This window comes from Narcine bancroftii, chromosome 6 (genome assembly GCF_036971445.1).
Source record: "Narcine bancroftii isolate sNarBan1 chromosome 6, sNarBan1.hap1, whole genome shotgun sequence".
Classification (NCBI taxonomy): Eukaryota; Metazoa; Chordata; class Chondrichthyes; order Torpediniformes; family Narcinidae; genus Narcine; species Narcine bancroftii.
Window position 1 is genome coordinate 26792039 of NC_091474.1, and position 16604 is coordinate 26808642.

Genomic DNA, 16604 nt, shown 5'->3' on the forward strand with positions numbered 1-16604 from the left:
GTGCAGAGATTAGGGTAGATGGACAAAAGTATGATGCTATGTGTTCTGAGTTGGTGAGGAAGGACAGGCAGGGGACAAAAAATAAAAGTAGCTAGTTAAAGGAATTCAAATGAGTCTATTTCAACACTAGGAATATTAGGAATAACGGGGGTGAATTCAGAGCATGGATCAGTGAATGGAATTAGAATGTTGTCTGTGGCAGAAATTTGGATGGAGGAAGGGCAGGATTGGCTGATGCAGGTACCAGGGTTTAAGTGTTTTAAAAAGAATAGGATGGGAGGTATAAAAGGGGTGGGGAGAGTAGCATTACTGGTCAGGGATAGTATCATGGCTATAGAAAGGGAGGACGCTGCAAAGAGGGAGTGTCCACTGAGTCGGTGTGGGTTGAAGTCAGAAATGGGAATGGAGCTTTCACTGTGCTGTGAGTAGTCTATAGACCAAATAGTTCTCAGGACACTGAGGGCCAGATAAGCAGGCAGATTTTGGAATGGTGCAGGAAATACAGGGTAATTATGGGTGACTTCAACTTCCCTAATATTGATTGGCACCTCATGATTGCAAGAGGGATGGATGGGGCTGAGTTTGTCAGGTGCGTACAAGAAAGATTCCTGATGCAGTATATGGACTGGCCGACGAGAGGAGAGACCATACTGGATCTAGTTCTGGATAATGGACCTAGTCAGATGTGGGAACATTTTGGTGAGAGTGCCGCACTGTGGTGTTGTTACTCTAATTCATGCTTTTTCTTTCCTTTTTGGGGATTAGGTTAGTTGGGTATTGGGGGATAGGGTGGGAGGGAGGGTTATTATGAGAGGAGGGTGGGTATTAGGGGGAGTAGAATGTTATATATATCATGTTATTTTGATCATGTCCATTATTTGTTTCTTCTTAAATGTATGTATCAAGATTCAATAATTAAATAAATAAATTTTTGAAAAAGTATGAGGTGATGCATTTTGGAAGGACAAACCATAAGGTTGAGTACAAGGTTAATCAGTTACTAAAGAGTGTGGATGATCAGAGGGATCTTGGGGTTTAAATCCATACATCTTTCAAGGTTGCTGCACAGGTTGATCAGATAGTTAAGAAGGCCTATGGGATGCTGGGCTTCATTAATAGGGGGATTGAGTTCAAGAGTAGAAAGGTCATGTTGCAACTCTATAAACTCTGGTAAGATCAGTATTGTGATCAGTCTAGTCATTTCATTATAGAAAGGATGTGGAAGCTATAGAGAGGGTGCAGAGGAGATTACCAGGATGTTGCCTGTATTGGAAAACAAGCGTTATGAGGCAATGTTAGTAGAACTGGGACATGTCTCTTTGGAGCATACAAGGATGAGAGGAGACTTGATAGAGGACTACAGGATTATGATGGGCGTAGATAGAGAGAACAGTCAGCACCTATTTCCCAGGGCAGGAAAAGAAAACACCAGAGGACATGTACAAAGTGAAGATAAGCAAGTTTAGGGAGACATCAGGGGTAAGTCTTTACGTAGAGAACATATATTATATAAATTATATATTATATATACCTGAACATATATTATATAAATGGGATGAAAAATTGGTACAGTATTACATTATCTGCTCAATATTTGGAAGAAGATTCATGTAGAAAGGAATAAAACAAATTACCAATTACCAAAACTAATACTGACGCAAAATCAGCTAACCCCTTTTACAATAGATAACCTTTCCTTTAGGAAATAAATTATTATCCTTTGAACAAATGAAGGATAAATATAATATAATTCACGATACAGTGTTGGCATACTACCAACTGAAATCCTACTTGAAGGACAAATTGGGAAGCAGTTTGAGGTTACCAGAGGGAAGTAATTTTGAATATGTGATTACAGACACAATGATAATTTAAAAATTTATAACAAATATGTATATTAAACTGCAAGAAAAGGAGAATGAGGAAACAAATGGTAAAACTAAACAAAAATGGGAACAAGATTTAAATATAAAGATAAAGAAGGAAACATGGGAGAAGTTATGCTCTGGAACTATGAGAAATACAATAAACACGAGGTTACATATGATACAATATAATTGGATACACAGGCTATACATTACACCTCAAAAGTTAAATAAATGGGACCCAACAGTATCTGACAGATGTTTTCGCTATAAAAAGGAAATGGGAACAACAATTCATGCAATCTGGACATGTGAAAAAGTGAAAAAATTTTGGGAAGATCTAAACCAGATATTAAATAAAATCACAAAAAGCAATATACCAAAAAACCCAGAGATCTTCCTCCTAAGTAACATAAAAAACAAAGAATTTGGACTTGATTTGGATGGTGCACACAAAAGATTTGTTAGGATAGCCCTAGCTGTAGCAAAAAAATGTATTATGTCAGCCTGGAAATTAGAAGATAACTTGAGAATACAACAATGGTATATAGAAATGAATAAATATATTCCATTAGAAAAAATAACATATAATTTAAGAAATAATATTACAATATTTGAACAAATATGGGAGCCATACATGAAACACAATAGAGAAAACCTACTGGGGCATCTACCACCTAAAATGACAGAAGGAGAAGGAAATGAAAAGAATTGACTCAGTGGAATTTCTTGTTTATTTTTATTGTATGACATTGTTTGACGGGTTTAATGTATCTTATATTCTGAACTTTAAATGAATGGGAGGGGAGGTAGGGAGGGTGGGATGGGAAGAGGGGGGGAGAAAACGACACTGTATATATTTGAAAATAAAAATGTATGTATCTTGATCAATGTGATTTATAGTGTGAAAAATAAAAAATTTTAAAAAGAAAAAAATCTGTTTCTTAACAAAAGCAACAAACTCAGGTTTTTTCAACAACATTGTATTAAACCTCCATCTATAAGATGGACGTAACACCTCTGAACTTTCATAAGAAAAAAATAATAAAGAACGATCAGATATTACTCTACTTTTATAATCTGCCTGCAATATCTTTCCCTCTAAATGTGCCGATATTAAAAAAAATCTATTCTAGAAAAGGAATCCTATAAAAAGAAAAATTTTTCTTTATAGGATTAATCCTTCTCCAAATATCTACCAAATTTAAGTCTTTAATTAAAGCCCCCATTTATATTGCCATCTTTGATTTTCTAAAACATTTTGGGGATTTATCCATTAATGGATCCAAAATGCAATTAAAATCTCCCCTAACTAGAATATTTTCATTAGCTTGACTTAATAACAAAAAAGCATCTGAAATAAAACATTCATCTTCCACATTAGGTGCATAAATATCAAGTAAAGTCCAAAGTTCATAAAAATTTTACAATCCACTTTTAAAACCGTCCCAGCATTCCCCTCTACAGTCTGTAACTCAAAAGATAAATTCTTATGAACTAAAATCGCTACACCTTTTGCCTTAGAGTTAAATGAAGAAAAAAAACACATGTCTAACCCAATCTCTTTTCAATTTCATATGTTCTTTTTCAGTCAAATGTGTTTCTTGTAAAAAAGCAATATCAATTTTCATTTTCTTAATGTAAGCTAAAACTCGCTTTCGCTTAATTGGATTATTTAATCCCTGAACATTAAAAGTTGCAAATTTCAAACTAGACATTTTAGTAAACTATTAATCTAAACACGTAATATAAAAAAATTGCTCTCCTGTTAATAAACAAAATCTACTCTCCCTCCCCTAATGTTATAAAAAAGTTAATATGAAAAGGAATACAATTAATTCCCCCCCCCCCCCCCAAAAAGAGAAGATAAAAAAACACCCAAAGGATGTGGAACACCCCACCAATGGCAGATGACTATCAAAGATATTAGTGCCATCCACCTCCCCCCAGCCAGAGATACAATATATATAATAATGAAATTCTACATCATTAATATATTCAGCCCTGGGACTCCAGTCCCAGAGATTCGAATCTTCAACATCACTAGGACTGTGTGTCAAAGCCTCCTTCTTCCCATCTTTCCCATTCTGTCCATTTCCATGTCCATTTGCCCTACTTTTAGGTGACGACAGTGAAATTCTTCCCTGACCATGTAAATCCAGTAACAAGTTAGCAAAAACCATTGCATCATGATCATTCTCAAAAAATTGAGACTGATAATTGCCATAAAAAACCTTCAACACAGCAGGGTATCAAAAGGCAAATTTATATCCTTTCCGCCACAGCACATCCTTGGCCGAATTAAACTCATGTCGACGTCTAATAATTTCTTGACTCAAATCAGCATAGAAAAGCTCTATTATTCTGACTCATCATTGGAGCTTGACTTTGTTTTCCCTTCTGTCCCGCCAACCGTAAAATCATTTCTCTATCCTGATAATTCAAGCACTAAATTAACACTGCTCGTGATGGTTGACCCGATAACAGTTTCCTCCTCAACGTTCTATGTCCCCTTTCCAGTACCAAACCAACCAGAAAGAACTCTTTACCTAACATCTCAGGGATCCAATTCTTTAAAAAATTTATTGAATCCGCACCTTCAATATCTTCCGGAAGACCCACAATTTTTACAATATTTCTCCGACTTTGATTTTCCAATGAATCAATTTTTTTTCAATAAATCTCTCTTCTGAATTCCCCAATCCACGAACGAATCTTCCACTTTCTCTATTTTATCTTTATTACGTACAACCTGCTCTTTACATTCAGAGAAAGGTGTCTCATGCTTTTTAAAATTTTCTTGTACTACATCTACTGAAGTAAGGCTGAAGTAACATCTCTCAAGTGTAGAAATATCTTCAGAAACATTTATCATTGTAGATTGCATTTGAGTCATTTGATGAGACTTAGTATCCATATGATAAGCAATCTTTTCCAGCACAGTAAAAATAGAGTTCAATCTAGATTCCAGTGCCACATCTTGAGACCCACTTTCTACAAGCTCCTCCTCCAATTGTTCCTGTGAACTGTCCATGAAAGGTAAGTCTTCTTCTTGATCCAGCATTGTCAAAGCTTTTCCCATGCGGCTGTGGGTCTGGACACCCGACGATGGCACCCCAACCACATCGGGGTGCCGCCGCTCAGGCCCCTCCACAGACCACATACGCTCCAGTAAATCGCGGACCCTGGAAGCACCGCGTATGCCCGGCAGGGCCAGGGGCCGTGCAGGGGCGGTCTCAAACGCCTTCCTGCACATTCCTGACTCCCCCAACGGCAGCGTGGTCCCAAGGGCGCTTTATTCAATCGGTTCGCCTGCGTGTACAACATCGCGAATGTGCGGGTCGACGTTGGTCGGTTTAATCAAGAAGCCGGCGCCATCTTGCGGAGACAAGACCGGCGCCAATGTAATACTTAGCCTAGCTGGAGTTCTCTGTGGCTTGGAAGTTCCCGACGACAACTCCGTGGTTCCAACTGGACAGGTAGGCCTCAGTTCTTCAGCACTTTTAAAAAGTAGTTTTTTTTTTGTAATTGAGTCTTAGGTTTTTTAATATTAGCTGCCATTATAGACAACTAATGTACTTAGAAGCAAAAATAAATGTTTATATACTTAGATTAAAGTTTAAAAACGGGTGTTTTTAAAAAAAACTGGCTGGGGAAGAATAGGACCGCACGTCTGCCCTCTATGCCATCTTGTCACGCCCCCCATTTTTGAAGCTGCTTTGATCCATATGTTTTGGGTGTGCCCAAATTTAGAGAGATTCTGAAAAGACATTTTCCAAACTTTATCAACAATTCTTAAGATTAATTTGGAACCTTGCCCATTAATTGCTTTGTTTTCTCTCGTCATTCTGATAAATTTATATCGGCATCTCAGGAAAAAGTTTTAGCTTTTACCACTTTGATAGCCAGATGAGCAATTTCATTGAAATAGAAAGATGATTTATCACCTACTTATACACAGTGGTCATATAACATACTATCCTATTTAAGTTTAGAGAAAATTAGATATAATAAAGATAGAAAGTTTCAGTTTATGAAATTGTGGGGCGCATTCGTAGAATTTTTTTTATAGTTGGAAGTATTAACAATTATTAAATGTTCCAGTGGTTCATTTGCATGTTCTCTGGAGGTCACCAGTGGTTCTATATTATAGATTTTTAAAATTAATTTATAAGGTAACCTTGATTAGAGGGAGGGGATGGATTAGATTTAGTTTTTAGGTTTTTTCTTTTTTTTCCTTTAACTTATACATGTTATTTCAACAAACAGGTTTAGTATGGTTGCTTAGTTCAGTTTAATTAAATGTTTTTGTGGTATTACAAGCAATTATTGATGTAGTTTTATATACTTTTTTCCCATTGGCTTTTTTTCGTGTGCGCTTATATACCACTGAATTATTATGTAATTGTCAATTCTCTATTTATGCTTATTTATTAAACACAATAAAAATATTTTAAAAATAAATGAACATTGTCAAGAATTACCAAACTAGTTTATAGGCTAGTGCAACACCTTTACAGTGCCAGTGATCGGGACCAGACCAGGGTTCAAATCCTGTGCTGTCTGTAAGGAATTTGTAAATTCCCCCGTGTTTGTGTGGGTTTTCTCCAGGGGCTCCGGTTTCTTCCCACCATGGTAAACGAACCAGGTTAATGGATGTAAGTTGGGTGGCACAGACTTGTGGACCAAAAGGGACTGTTACTGTGTCACCCAATTGACCTGCACCTCAGGTACATTTTGAATAGTGGGAGAAAACAAGAGCACCTGGAGGAAACTCATGCAGACACAGAGAGAAGGTACAAATTCCTTACAGATGTCAGATTTGAACTAGCAAGCAGATTGTTAGCACTGTAACAGCGTTGTGCTATCCGCTTTGCTAACCATACCACCCTACACGAATCGTGCCACCTGATTTGTGTTGTTCACTGTTATTTCACAAAAGCTGATCTTACAGTCTTCATATGAGTTTCAGGAATTTGCTGGTTGGCATGATAAAACGAATTTGACATTGCAGGAAATTAGGATTTGTATGCAATGACTTAGTAATCTTTGACAAGCAACTCCTGTGATGTCACTCAAATTTGTAAAAACCCAGAACGAAATCAATTAGAATTGTGGATTCTTATTCTTACAGGCAGTAAATTGTTCGTTGGTATTGCTTACATTTAATATTTTCCATATTTTTGTATTTTTTTTGCCTACTCTATTTCCAATTTTATGCTTCCTGACCATAATTCACTATGCTTCTAATCATTCTTCTTTTCTCAAATTCCAGCACTTGTATTTTAAACAATTTCTTGTTCAATAATATTTCAAGAGGGAAAATAATCCACCTCAGGAGGCAAGTGGCAACAGCTGCTTTTCCAGAAAACTTTGATGCATTGTCCGGTTATATCACCTTGTCTTTAAGGCTTGCCACTGTTATCCATATTTATAGTTTCTTGCTCGAATGTTCTGCTTTTTGCAATATGGCAACTTAAATGTGTGTGCGTTGAGTGCAAGTAATGCAGATGCTTTTTGAGCCTTTTGACAGTTTTATCTAACAGAAGAAATGAATGAAGCAGAGCATATTTATGAATCTTCATGTAATAACAAACATTTTGCAGGATCATCCTAATTGCTTTCTTTCACAATCTTGTCAGGTTCTTGGAAGATCATTTCTGTTTTCACAATCATTGCACCAAGGCTAGACTTTTCTCTTCGAGCTTTGATAACTTTTATTTTCTTGATTAACACAGCCTTCTGCTGATGACTAATGTCTATCATTTCCTTGGAAGATAAATACCAATTTTTACTGTCAAATTTGCTTTCCAGCCTAAAAATGGTTCCGTGATGATCATAGAGTTAATATTGGACAGCAACAGGTCAATGGCGCAATATGTCCACGCCGTCCAAGTTACTTCCCTGAGTTGGTCTTGTTCGGCTGTGTTTGTCCCAGATTCCTATAAACATTTCCTGTTCATGTACCTGTTTAAATATTTTTCAAATGTTGTAATTGTACCTACCTCTGCCACTTTCTTCAGCAGCTCATTCTGGTTAGCCATAACCCTATGTGTCAACAAGTTGCCTCTTAAGTCCCTTTTAAATCTTGCCCCTCGCACTTTAAATTGATGTCTTGTGGTTAACTGGGTCATGGAGATGCAGGCTCACACTGGGCTGACGTCACAATGGCTAGGCTCGCACTGAACTGATGTCACAATGGTGCCGGTGGGGGGGGGGGGGGGGAGGGGTGGGGGGGGAGAGAGGGCTGATAAGGTCTTAGAGAGTTCCAGTGAAGTCTGTTGGTTGGTTCAGCTCACTCACAGCTTCCGTGTGGTTTTCCTTTCAATCGCTGCACAGCACGCAGACTACACCCTCTAATTTTATACTTCCCTATTTTAGGGAAAGCAACATAACGATTTAACTTCTCTATGGACTTCAATTTTGTATAATTCTATAAAGTGTGCCTCAGGTTTAAAAAAAGCTCAAGCTTGTCCAGTCTCTCCTTTTAACATCATTGTGAATCCAGCTACCGGCATTCATTCTAAGCAGTGGAATTAGAATTGCACGCAGTACTCCCAAGTATAGTCGCATCAATGTCCTCTGCATTTGTAACATGATGTCAAACACCTTGTTCATCACCCTGTTTACCTGTGACACTACTTTCAGAGAATTGTGTACTTGTGCCCAAAGGTCTCTCTCTGTTCTATAACATTCCCATTTATTGTGGAAGTACTATCTTGATGCCACTTCCCAAAATACATCACCTTACACCTGACCAAGTTAAATTCCTTCATCCATTTTTTCACAGTTGATGGAGATCCTGTGCAATTGTAATTTGGCATCTTGTCTACACAAGTCATCTTTATTTTTATGAATATTTATATCAAATTATTTTTGACTTTTATTAAATTTTCTCACCACTTTGCTGCTCGTAGGCCATTTTTGTTGACATAACAATCAGATTGTCTGGCCACTACAATACACAAATACAATATAAATGTGCTGTAATATGATCTGTACTCCTTAATTGCTCTGAGTGTGTTGGGCAGAAACTTTTCTTAAAATCAAGAGGTGCTATTCACTTGAATTTGTGGAAAGGATGTTGCAATGTTTGTTACATTTCTTTGAAATATGTGGCTTGTAAGAACTTTGTTTCAAAGCCAACAAAAAAGTCATGGATTTTTTTAAGTGAGTAAAGAAAGTTATAATTTATGCATTGTTTTTGTTTATCTTTAGTATCTGATAAAAGTGAATGAGATAAAAACAAAAAAAGGAGTGGACTTACTGCAGAACTTCACCAACTATTGCCATGCACAGTTCATGTAAGAATCATCTGCTTTTATTTCTTGATTTTTATCCTATTCATAGGTATGTTTTTACAGGATACAGATCAAATTTTGAGTTTTGGCCAGTGCTGAAATTATATTGAGCAGAGAGATAGGTATATGAGTCCTATGTGAGACGTATTCAAATTTTTGGAAGGCATGGACCACAAACCTTAGGTTCTATTTCAGCACTAGTTGCCAATGAGTTCATGAAAAGTGAATTGGTGCAATGTATTTTGTTTGGTAAAAATGCTCATGGGTTTTTTGTCTGTGCTGAGGATTTAGGCACAAAAAATGTTGGGCCAGAGTGTAGCAAACTTTGCAAACAGAAATTGTATGCTGGCAAAGAGTACCTGAAATAACCTGTACTCTGTCTGTTTTCATGAATTTAAATGAATGCCACTTCCAACAAAACAAGTAATACAGAATTTTTCAATGGGAAATAGGTGAGGTATCTTGGGAAATTCAGTAAGATTTGAATATTTTATCTTTGATTTTCCAAAGACTCATACAAATCCAAAAAACAAATTATTACATTCTCTTTCCACGTAAAATGACGTAAAATGATTTACAGGGCTGATAACATTACTAATGGTACATTTCATTGATATGATAGCTTGCAGCTGAGTTGTTGTAATGTTTAATCATTCAAAATAAATTGTATACCAGCACGAAAGCTTGCATACTACCTTATTGGAAAGTAAATAAGCAACTCTTGTGCCAGATATAGTGGCCCTGGTAAAGCAATGTGGCAAAGCAAAATTACCTGCTAGGCAAATCCTGGAGGTAACATTGGTCCATCATTAGTGGTGTTACATTAAGGTACACGAGCACAGAGTGCTTCCTTTATTTGAACAGGATAAAAATGACCAGAATGTTTTTGTAAAATCTGAAATATTTTGTAAATTGGAAGTACTTGTTCAAATTTTTCCAAATGTAAATTAGGTGTTTTAAATTTAAATGATTTCAACCAGTACAAATGTGAAAATTGGATGATCTGGGGTTTGCCAAGTTCACAATTCTTTTTATTCTCCCCTGTATTGTCCCTCGAGCAATATTCTCAAAGGTCTTCTGCCAAAGTTGAATCTCATTAGGTGTTATTGTTGGTTTGGAGCTGAGTCCATTATATTGTCAGCCTGATTCTGTGTCAGGATATTATATATTCTAATCTGCACCTGGAAGCTGCTAAAAGGAATGGAAGGGAAAGGAAGAGAGATTGGAATTTTATTGTTGTTGATGTTAGCACATCTAATTCAACTGTACTGTTGAAAGAAGGCAGACAGTCTCATTAATATTGGAATTGTGATTTTTCAGCTCTATGCGCCTAACTAAAAAATTAATCTCATTGTGCTGAATTGGTATTATACTCGGACTTCATGTTGAATCTGAGGCCACTTAAAAAAAAATAAGATGCCTAAGGAATTGTTGTTCAGGTTTTCTCCCTTTAATCATTAAAACTTAACCTGCAGGATTAAGCAACCAGTTGCACATCATTTGCCTGTTAACTCATAGTAATCAGCAAGTGCTAAGATGCTCTGTCCATGGCACAGCCTCTGGCTGAGAGAAAGCAGTGGCATTCAAACTGGTTGAGGATTGGATTCTGCACAGAGGGAGCAGCAGAACATGGAAATGTAGAAACTCCTCTCCACCCTTAAAGCACACTGTGGGCACTTTAACGCCAAAGAACCCTATGATGGTGGGCAACATTTAGAACTACAGATTAAGGCATCTGTGATGCATTAGAATGACTGACAGGGATTTAGAAAATATAGAAATGTGTTCTATTGGAGACCTTAGAACATTACAGCACATAAACGGGGCCCTTCAGCCCTACTAATCTGTACTGAACCATTTTTCTGCCTAGTCCCACTTACCTGCACCTAATCCATAGCCCTCCATATCTCTCCCATCCATTTATCTAAATTCTCTTAAATGTTAAAATTCAGCCCCCATTCACCACTTCAAAATCATCTATAAATTCATTTCATTTGGTGTGGGATACTCTAAATTTTTTATTCTAAATTTTGGCATTTGAATTCTGAATCTTTGAACCAAAGATTATAAATGGAAAGTTATTGGTTGTGAGCATTTGTTCCAGTTGTCGTTGTTTGATTATTAAACAGTTCCAAGCACACTGATGACGTTATTATATTTAGTTTTTATTTTTAATGATTTTAATAATAAAGGACCTGTACAAACAAAAAGGGTACAATTCAATAAGATAGTGTGGACATTTACATCAACTAAGTAAAATATTCCATATATCATTAACATACATAAATAATAAATCATATCCATAATTCATATTCTAAATAGTATATACCTGTTTTAGAAAAGAACTAATAGTACAAAAGAAGAAAATACTATAGGAGGAAAAACTCAAACCCCTTACCTAACTACATTGCCAGGTGCTATATATGATTGGTATTAAAAGAAAAATGAAGGCTTAAAAAAAAAAGGAATGTGGAATAAATACATCACAATTTAATTACATTGGAGTAAAATTATAAAGTAAGATATTGAGTCATAAATGACCCTTCATAACTTCTGGAATCTTGTATCCGTGTACTATATTATTTGGTCTGCTCAACATATTTAAGTTTAAAATAGCTGTAAGGACATAATGAAGTGAAATTAAGAAATACAAACTGTTAACTTTAAACGATTTTTGACCCATAAAATCTGCTACTGATGGAAATTGAGAGCAAATGTGTTGAAGTTTCAAAGTTTATTAATCTGGAACACAAAAACAATGATGGAATTTTTCTGTTCTTTGCAGTTTCTTTCAAGAAGGCTTGAAAGCAGCTGAAAAGATAAGGCATTACATTGAAATGCTTGCAGCAAATTTACAGAACGTGAGTACTGTACAAATTTTTAAATTCTTCCGAGGCCCTATATTACTTTGTGAACAGCCAGCTTGTATATTTTCTTGCAAGAAATTACAGTTTTAATTGTTTCATTTATCTCTTTATGCAGTACATTTTTGGCATGCATGAAGTGGAGGGAATAGTATGTTAAGTTAAATCAGGAAAAATCAAACAATATTTTATAAAATCAGACATACTGGGATGGTTGGAGCTCAATAAAAGCCAGTAAGGTAAAGAAGTAAAGCATAGATTCCTGTGCCTGTCTTTATAAAAAAGGGAAATATGCAGACATTATAGTTGTGGGGAATATTTGTGACAGAGGAGTTTTCCATCTTTAAAAATAGATAAATAATTAAATCTATGTAAATTATATTAAAGGCTGTTAATAAAATCAAAAAGAAAAATGGTGGAGAATCTGCCCATCATTTTGTTTAATTGTATGCAATTATTGAAATAAGTAATTAGTTAAGAGGACATTGAGATATTATCAAGTATATTTGGTATAAGCATCATGTGCAGGAAGTTCCTTGCTGCTAAGGTTAAAGTAAACACTTGTCTGAAGCTCCTGAGTCATGCAACTATCATGGTAAATAGTGCTGCATACCAGACAACCACAATAGAAATTAGCCCAGATGGTGTTGTATTTAAAATAATATTTTAAATTATCAGTTAACAATGATATAACATCTAGTTTATTTACACTTACTTAACTTAACCCCAACTATATGCAAATATGCTGGTGTGTGTGGAACACCCCAAGCCACCACAGCTCAAGGCACAATTCTCAAAAGGCTGTTCAAAATTCAGTTTCAGAAATTCAGTGAGACACGTAGGCTTGAAATTGATGCAACACGCAGACCTTAGATGGATGAGACATGCAGGGTTTAAATGAAATTAGCCATGAAAGAAACCAGGGGTGACAGAATGTTGATTAACTCACCAAACCCTTGTTGAGGTGCTTCTAGCAAAATGTCCTTTTTAGACGAATGCCAACCAAAGCTCCCCTCTTCTTTGGTGTAGGGGACACAAAGCAAGTGATGCTCACTCACAAAGCTTCCAGAACCCTTTCTGTGTGTCAGCCGAACTCAAGTGACCCTCACTCTGGTCATTATCCAAGCGCAGTATTTCTTCTCCAAGTAGAATCCTTTTCATGGGTCAGTTGAACAAAGTGCCCTTCATTTTTTTGGTCCCAGAGTGGTATTTCTCATTCTCCTACAACAGGCAGGAGGAAATCAGACAGATGGTCTATAACCATGTTTGTGGCCAATCCAGCACAGTATTTCTTCCAAGAGTTGTTTGCTCCTGTGCTGGCACCTTCAAATTGTCCATGAGCAAAGCGGGGTACTCAATCTTGAATCTGTAGGTCACATGGTCTCTGCCCCTGGGTTTTTCTCCTCTCTTCAAGCCTAATCCAATTTAGCAATATGCTGTCTTTAACCAGTAGTCAGTTCAGACACTCCAAAGCCTGCAGGGTTTTGTAAATCTGTTCTCTTAAAGTGACAGTCCCACACAGTAAAATGAATAGAAAAATGGGAGCACGTAATAATAGAAGTTCTAGCAGGTCCTGTTACACACCTTTCTTTCCAACTCTTTCCTCCCCCCTCCCCCCCAACCCACCTCAACACACGTCCCTGCATATAATTTGCTAACCCTCTGGATTGGATGGGCCCCAATCTTGTCAAGAGTCTTGCACAAGTCCATGTCAACCAGAACTGCCCTGAAAGGATCCTTTTTAATGGTTCAAATGTTCCTTTTGTTGTTATGCAATAATGCATTAAAAAATTAATATTCACAGTATATTTCAACTTTTGTCTGCCAAGAGCATTGCCTAACAATAGGAGAAAGAGAAGCAAAAGATAGTCCCTTCAGAGAATGTGTCCATGGATTTGGCTCCAGTCCTCCTGCAGCCACACAGATTCCCATTCAAACCATCTGCAACCTGAGTTACAGATCCAAACCTTCAATATAATCAGTCTTTCTTGCCTTCAAGATGCTCTAGAATCCTGGTTCCCATGAGCTAGTGTCCTGCAGCTTGGGTGGGTCATTCGTCAACAAGTTGCTAGCAGCCCACAGTTTGTGTAGGTCCTTCAACTGCTGAGCCCCTCAGTGGTGCTCTTTCACAGTCACTGTTCTATAGTGTTGCCTCCTATGCTTCTCCTCAATGGGTAGGGGTGGGTTTATTCTCCCCATTTCTGGTTACCTGTGCCGATCCATTGTTCCCCTGGGGTCTCCAACCTCTTTTGGCATGCTGCCCAGCACAGGTGCCACCATTTTGGGCACAGACCTTATGACTAGGATTTAAAAATAAACACCATCTGCTCCTTTAACAGGCCATTTAAAGACTGTATGGACCCAATAGCATTAGAACCAGGCAGTAGGACCCTGGGGAGCTGTGCTGTCTCTCCACTTCCTGCTCTCCTAGGATCGCACCAGTGGCAGCTCTGCCCTCATGAATACATGTGAAATTTTCCAAAGTTCAGATTTATTGTCAGAGTACATAACATGACATCACTTAAATTCATTTTCCTGCAGGCAAAGCAGGTTACCACTTATTGGTAGTGAAAAAAAAAAAGATGCGTATACATGTAAACAAATGAAGAAATGTAAGCAAACTCTGCAATAGAGAGGGGGAAAAAAACAAAGTGCAAAAATAAGTCTTTAAATTAGTCTCTGAGTTTGTTGTTGAGGAGTTTGATGGTTGAGGGTAGAAGCTGTTTCTGAACCTGATGATGCCTATACCTGTATCATCCATACCTCCTTCCTGATTGTAGCCATGAGGTTAGAGTGTGTGCTGGGTGGTGTGGCACCTAAACCTCTTCTGATTGTAGCCATGAGGTCAGAGTGTGTGCTGAGTGGTGTGGATCCTTCATGATTGCTGTTGCTCTCTGACTGTAGCATTCCCTGCAGATGTTCTTGATGGTGGGGAGGGTTTTAGAGCATAGAACACTATAGTGCACTATAGGCCCCTTATCCTGGGCTATGTTCACTACAGTTTGCAGGGCTTTACACTCAAGGTTATTGGTGTCCCCATATCAGACTGTGGTGCATTCAGTCAGCTGACTTTCCGCCACATATTTGTGGAAATTTGTCAGTGTTTCCGATGTCATACCAAACCTCCACAAGCTTCTGAGGAAATAGGCACTGACGTTCTTTCTTCACGATTCCATTAGTGTTGCTCAGAATCATTCGGCAGGACAGTTCCAAGCATGTGCTCAACACTTTCTGTCCGCACATATTTAAGTTTTATTTGTGATATGTAATCAATTGATTATGTTTTAAGTTATATTGTGGAAAAAATGTACAATCTTGAGTACTAGCCAATTAATACTTGCTGGTGCAGTGCTATGGAAATGTTGAATTGTCAGAGCTGCCATTCATCTGATAAGGCATTAATCCAAACCCCCACTTGCTCACATGAACCCAGAAGATAATCGTAATTAAATATTTTTTTTTCCTTACGTGCCTCTCAATTAAACTTGTTGAAATTATATTTTATGTTTCATGTGTTACTTGTTATGGCATTTTATTATTTACTACTTCAATGCTATGAATGTAAATCTATTGCATCCACACTTAAAAGAAAAATTTCAAGGCATTGAAGAGTGTACAGAAGAGATTTAATAAAATATTATCAGATTGATTGACTTCGATTATCTAAACTGAAATTATCAACCTGAGGACACATATTTCAGTACTACCTGAAAAAGTAGAAAAAATAATTATTGAGTCAGAGATCAATGTGTGTGAATTTCCACCAAGCTTTGAACTGAAACATTGGGGAGATGTAAACACAAGAAAGGTAGTTCTTAATGTGTTATTTTATTCTAGCCCAACTTGTTTGTTGTTGTGGATGAATAACCTTTGTTTAGAGAGGGACTGTATGGAATCCCTTGTAAAATGTGTGAGATTAAAAAAATTCCTTTTGTGGAATTTCAATTAAAATATTTCCCTATTGTTGCTATCTACAAGTTTGCCGATGACACCACAGTTATTGGCAGAATCACAAACGGCAATGAGGAAACATATAGGATGGAGAAAGATCAGCTCTTTGAGTGGTGTCACACCAACAACCTTGCATTCAACATTAGCAAAACCATTTTGAAGGATTTATATATATTGAATTATTTATCTTAAAAAGATTGAAGATTTGAAAAAATGGATAAATTTACCTATAACTTTAGTTGGAAGGGTTAACTGTATAAAGATGAATATATTTCCAAGAATACAATATCTTTTCCAAACATTGCCTCCTTTAATACCTCACTTTTTCTTAAGAATTAAATAAGTAAGGAAATTTATTTGGCAAGACAAAATGTCAGGAGTTTCTATAAAGAAGGTAACATGGAAATATAAAATGGGAGGTCTACATCTTCCTAATTTTAGAAATTATTATCGAGTGGCACAAATGAGATTTCTTGCTTCCTTTTTTGAAAATAAAAAGTCATCATGGGTTAATATAGAACTGAATAAGATAGGAGAGAGGAGAGCAGAAGAATTTATATACAAGTGGTAACTGACATTGATGGTTACTGATAAGGAGACACCATTAGTGAAATATTTGCTTA

At 36.8% G+C, this 16604-nt stretch overlaps 1 protein-coding gene and 1 long non-coding RNA gene across 5 annotated transcripts in view; one reads left to right on the top strand and one right to left on the bottom strand.

Moving 5' to 3' along the window:
• LOC138735866 (uncharacterized) overlaps positions 1–8105 on the bottom strand; it is a 43124-nt gene extending 35019 nt beyond the window's left edge. The window contains exon 1 of the long non-coding RNA XR_011339987.1: positions 7871–8105. This is a non-coding gene — a long non-coding RNA (uncharacterized lncRNA). The remainder of the gene's footprint in view (positions 1–7870) is intronic.
• The window catches only part of unm_sa1614 (un-named sa1614), a 115738-nt gene that overhangs the window by 43317 nt on the left and 55817 nt on the right, over positions 1–16604 (top strand). For 3 of the 4 annotated variants that reach the window (XM_069884401.1, XM_069884403.1, XM_069884404.1), the window contains 2 exons: positions 9084–9169; positions 11952–12027. In XM_069884401.1, the coding sequence (XP_069740502.1) occupies positions 9084–9169; positions 11952–12027 (162 nt within the window). Of the gene's footprint in view, positions 1–8963; positions 8988–9083; positions 9170–11951; positions 12028–16604 lie in introns of those variants that run through there. The other variant, XM_069884405.1, reaches the window with a different exon arrangement.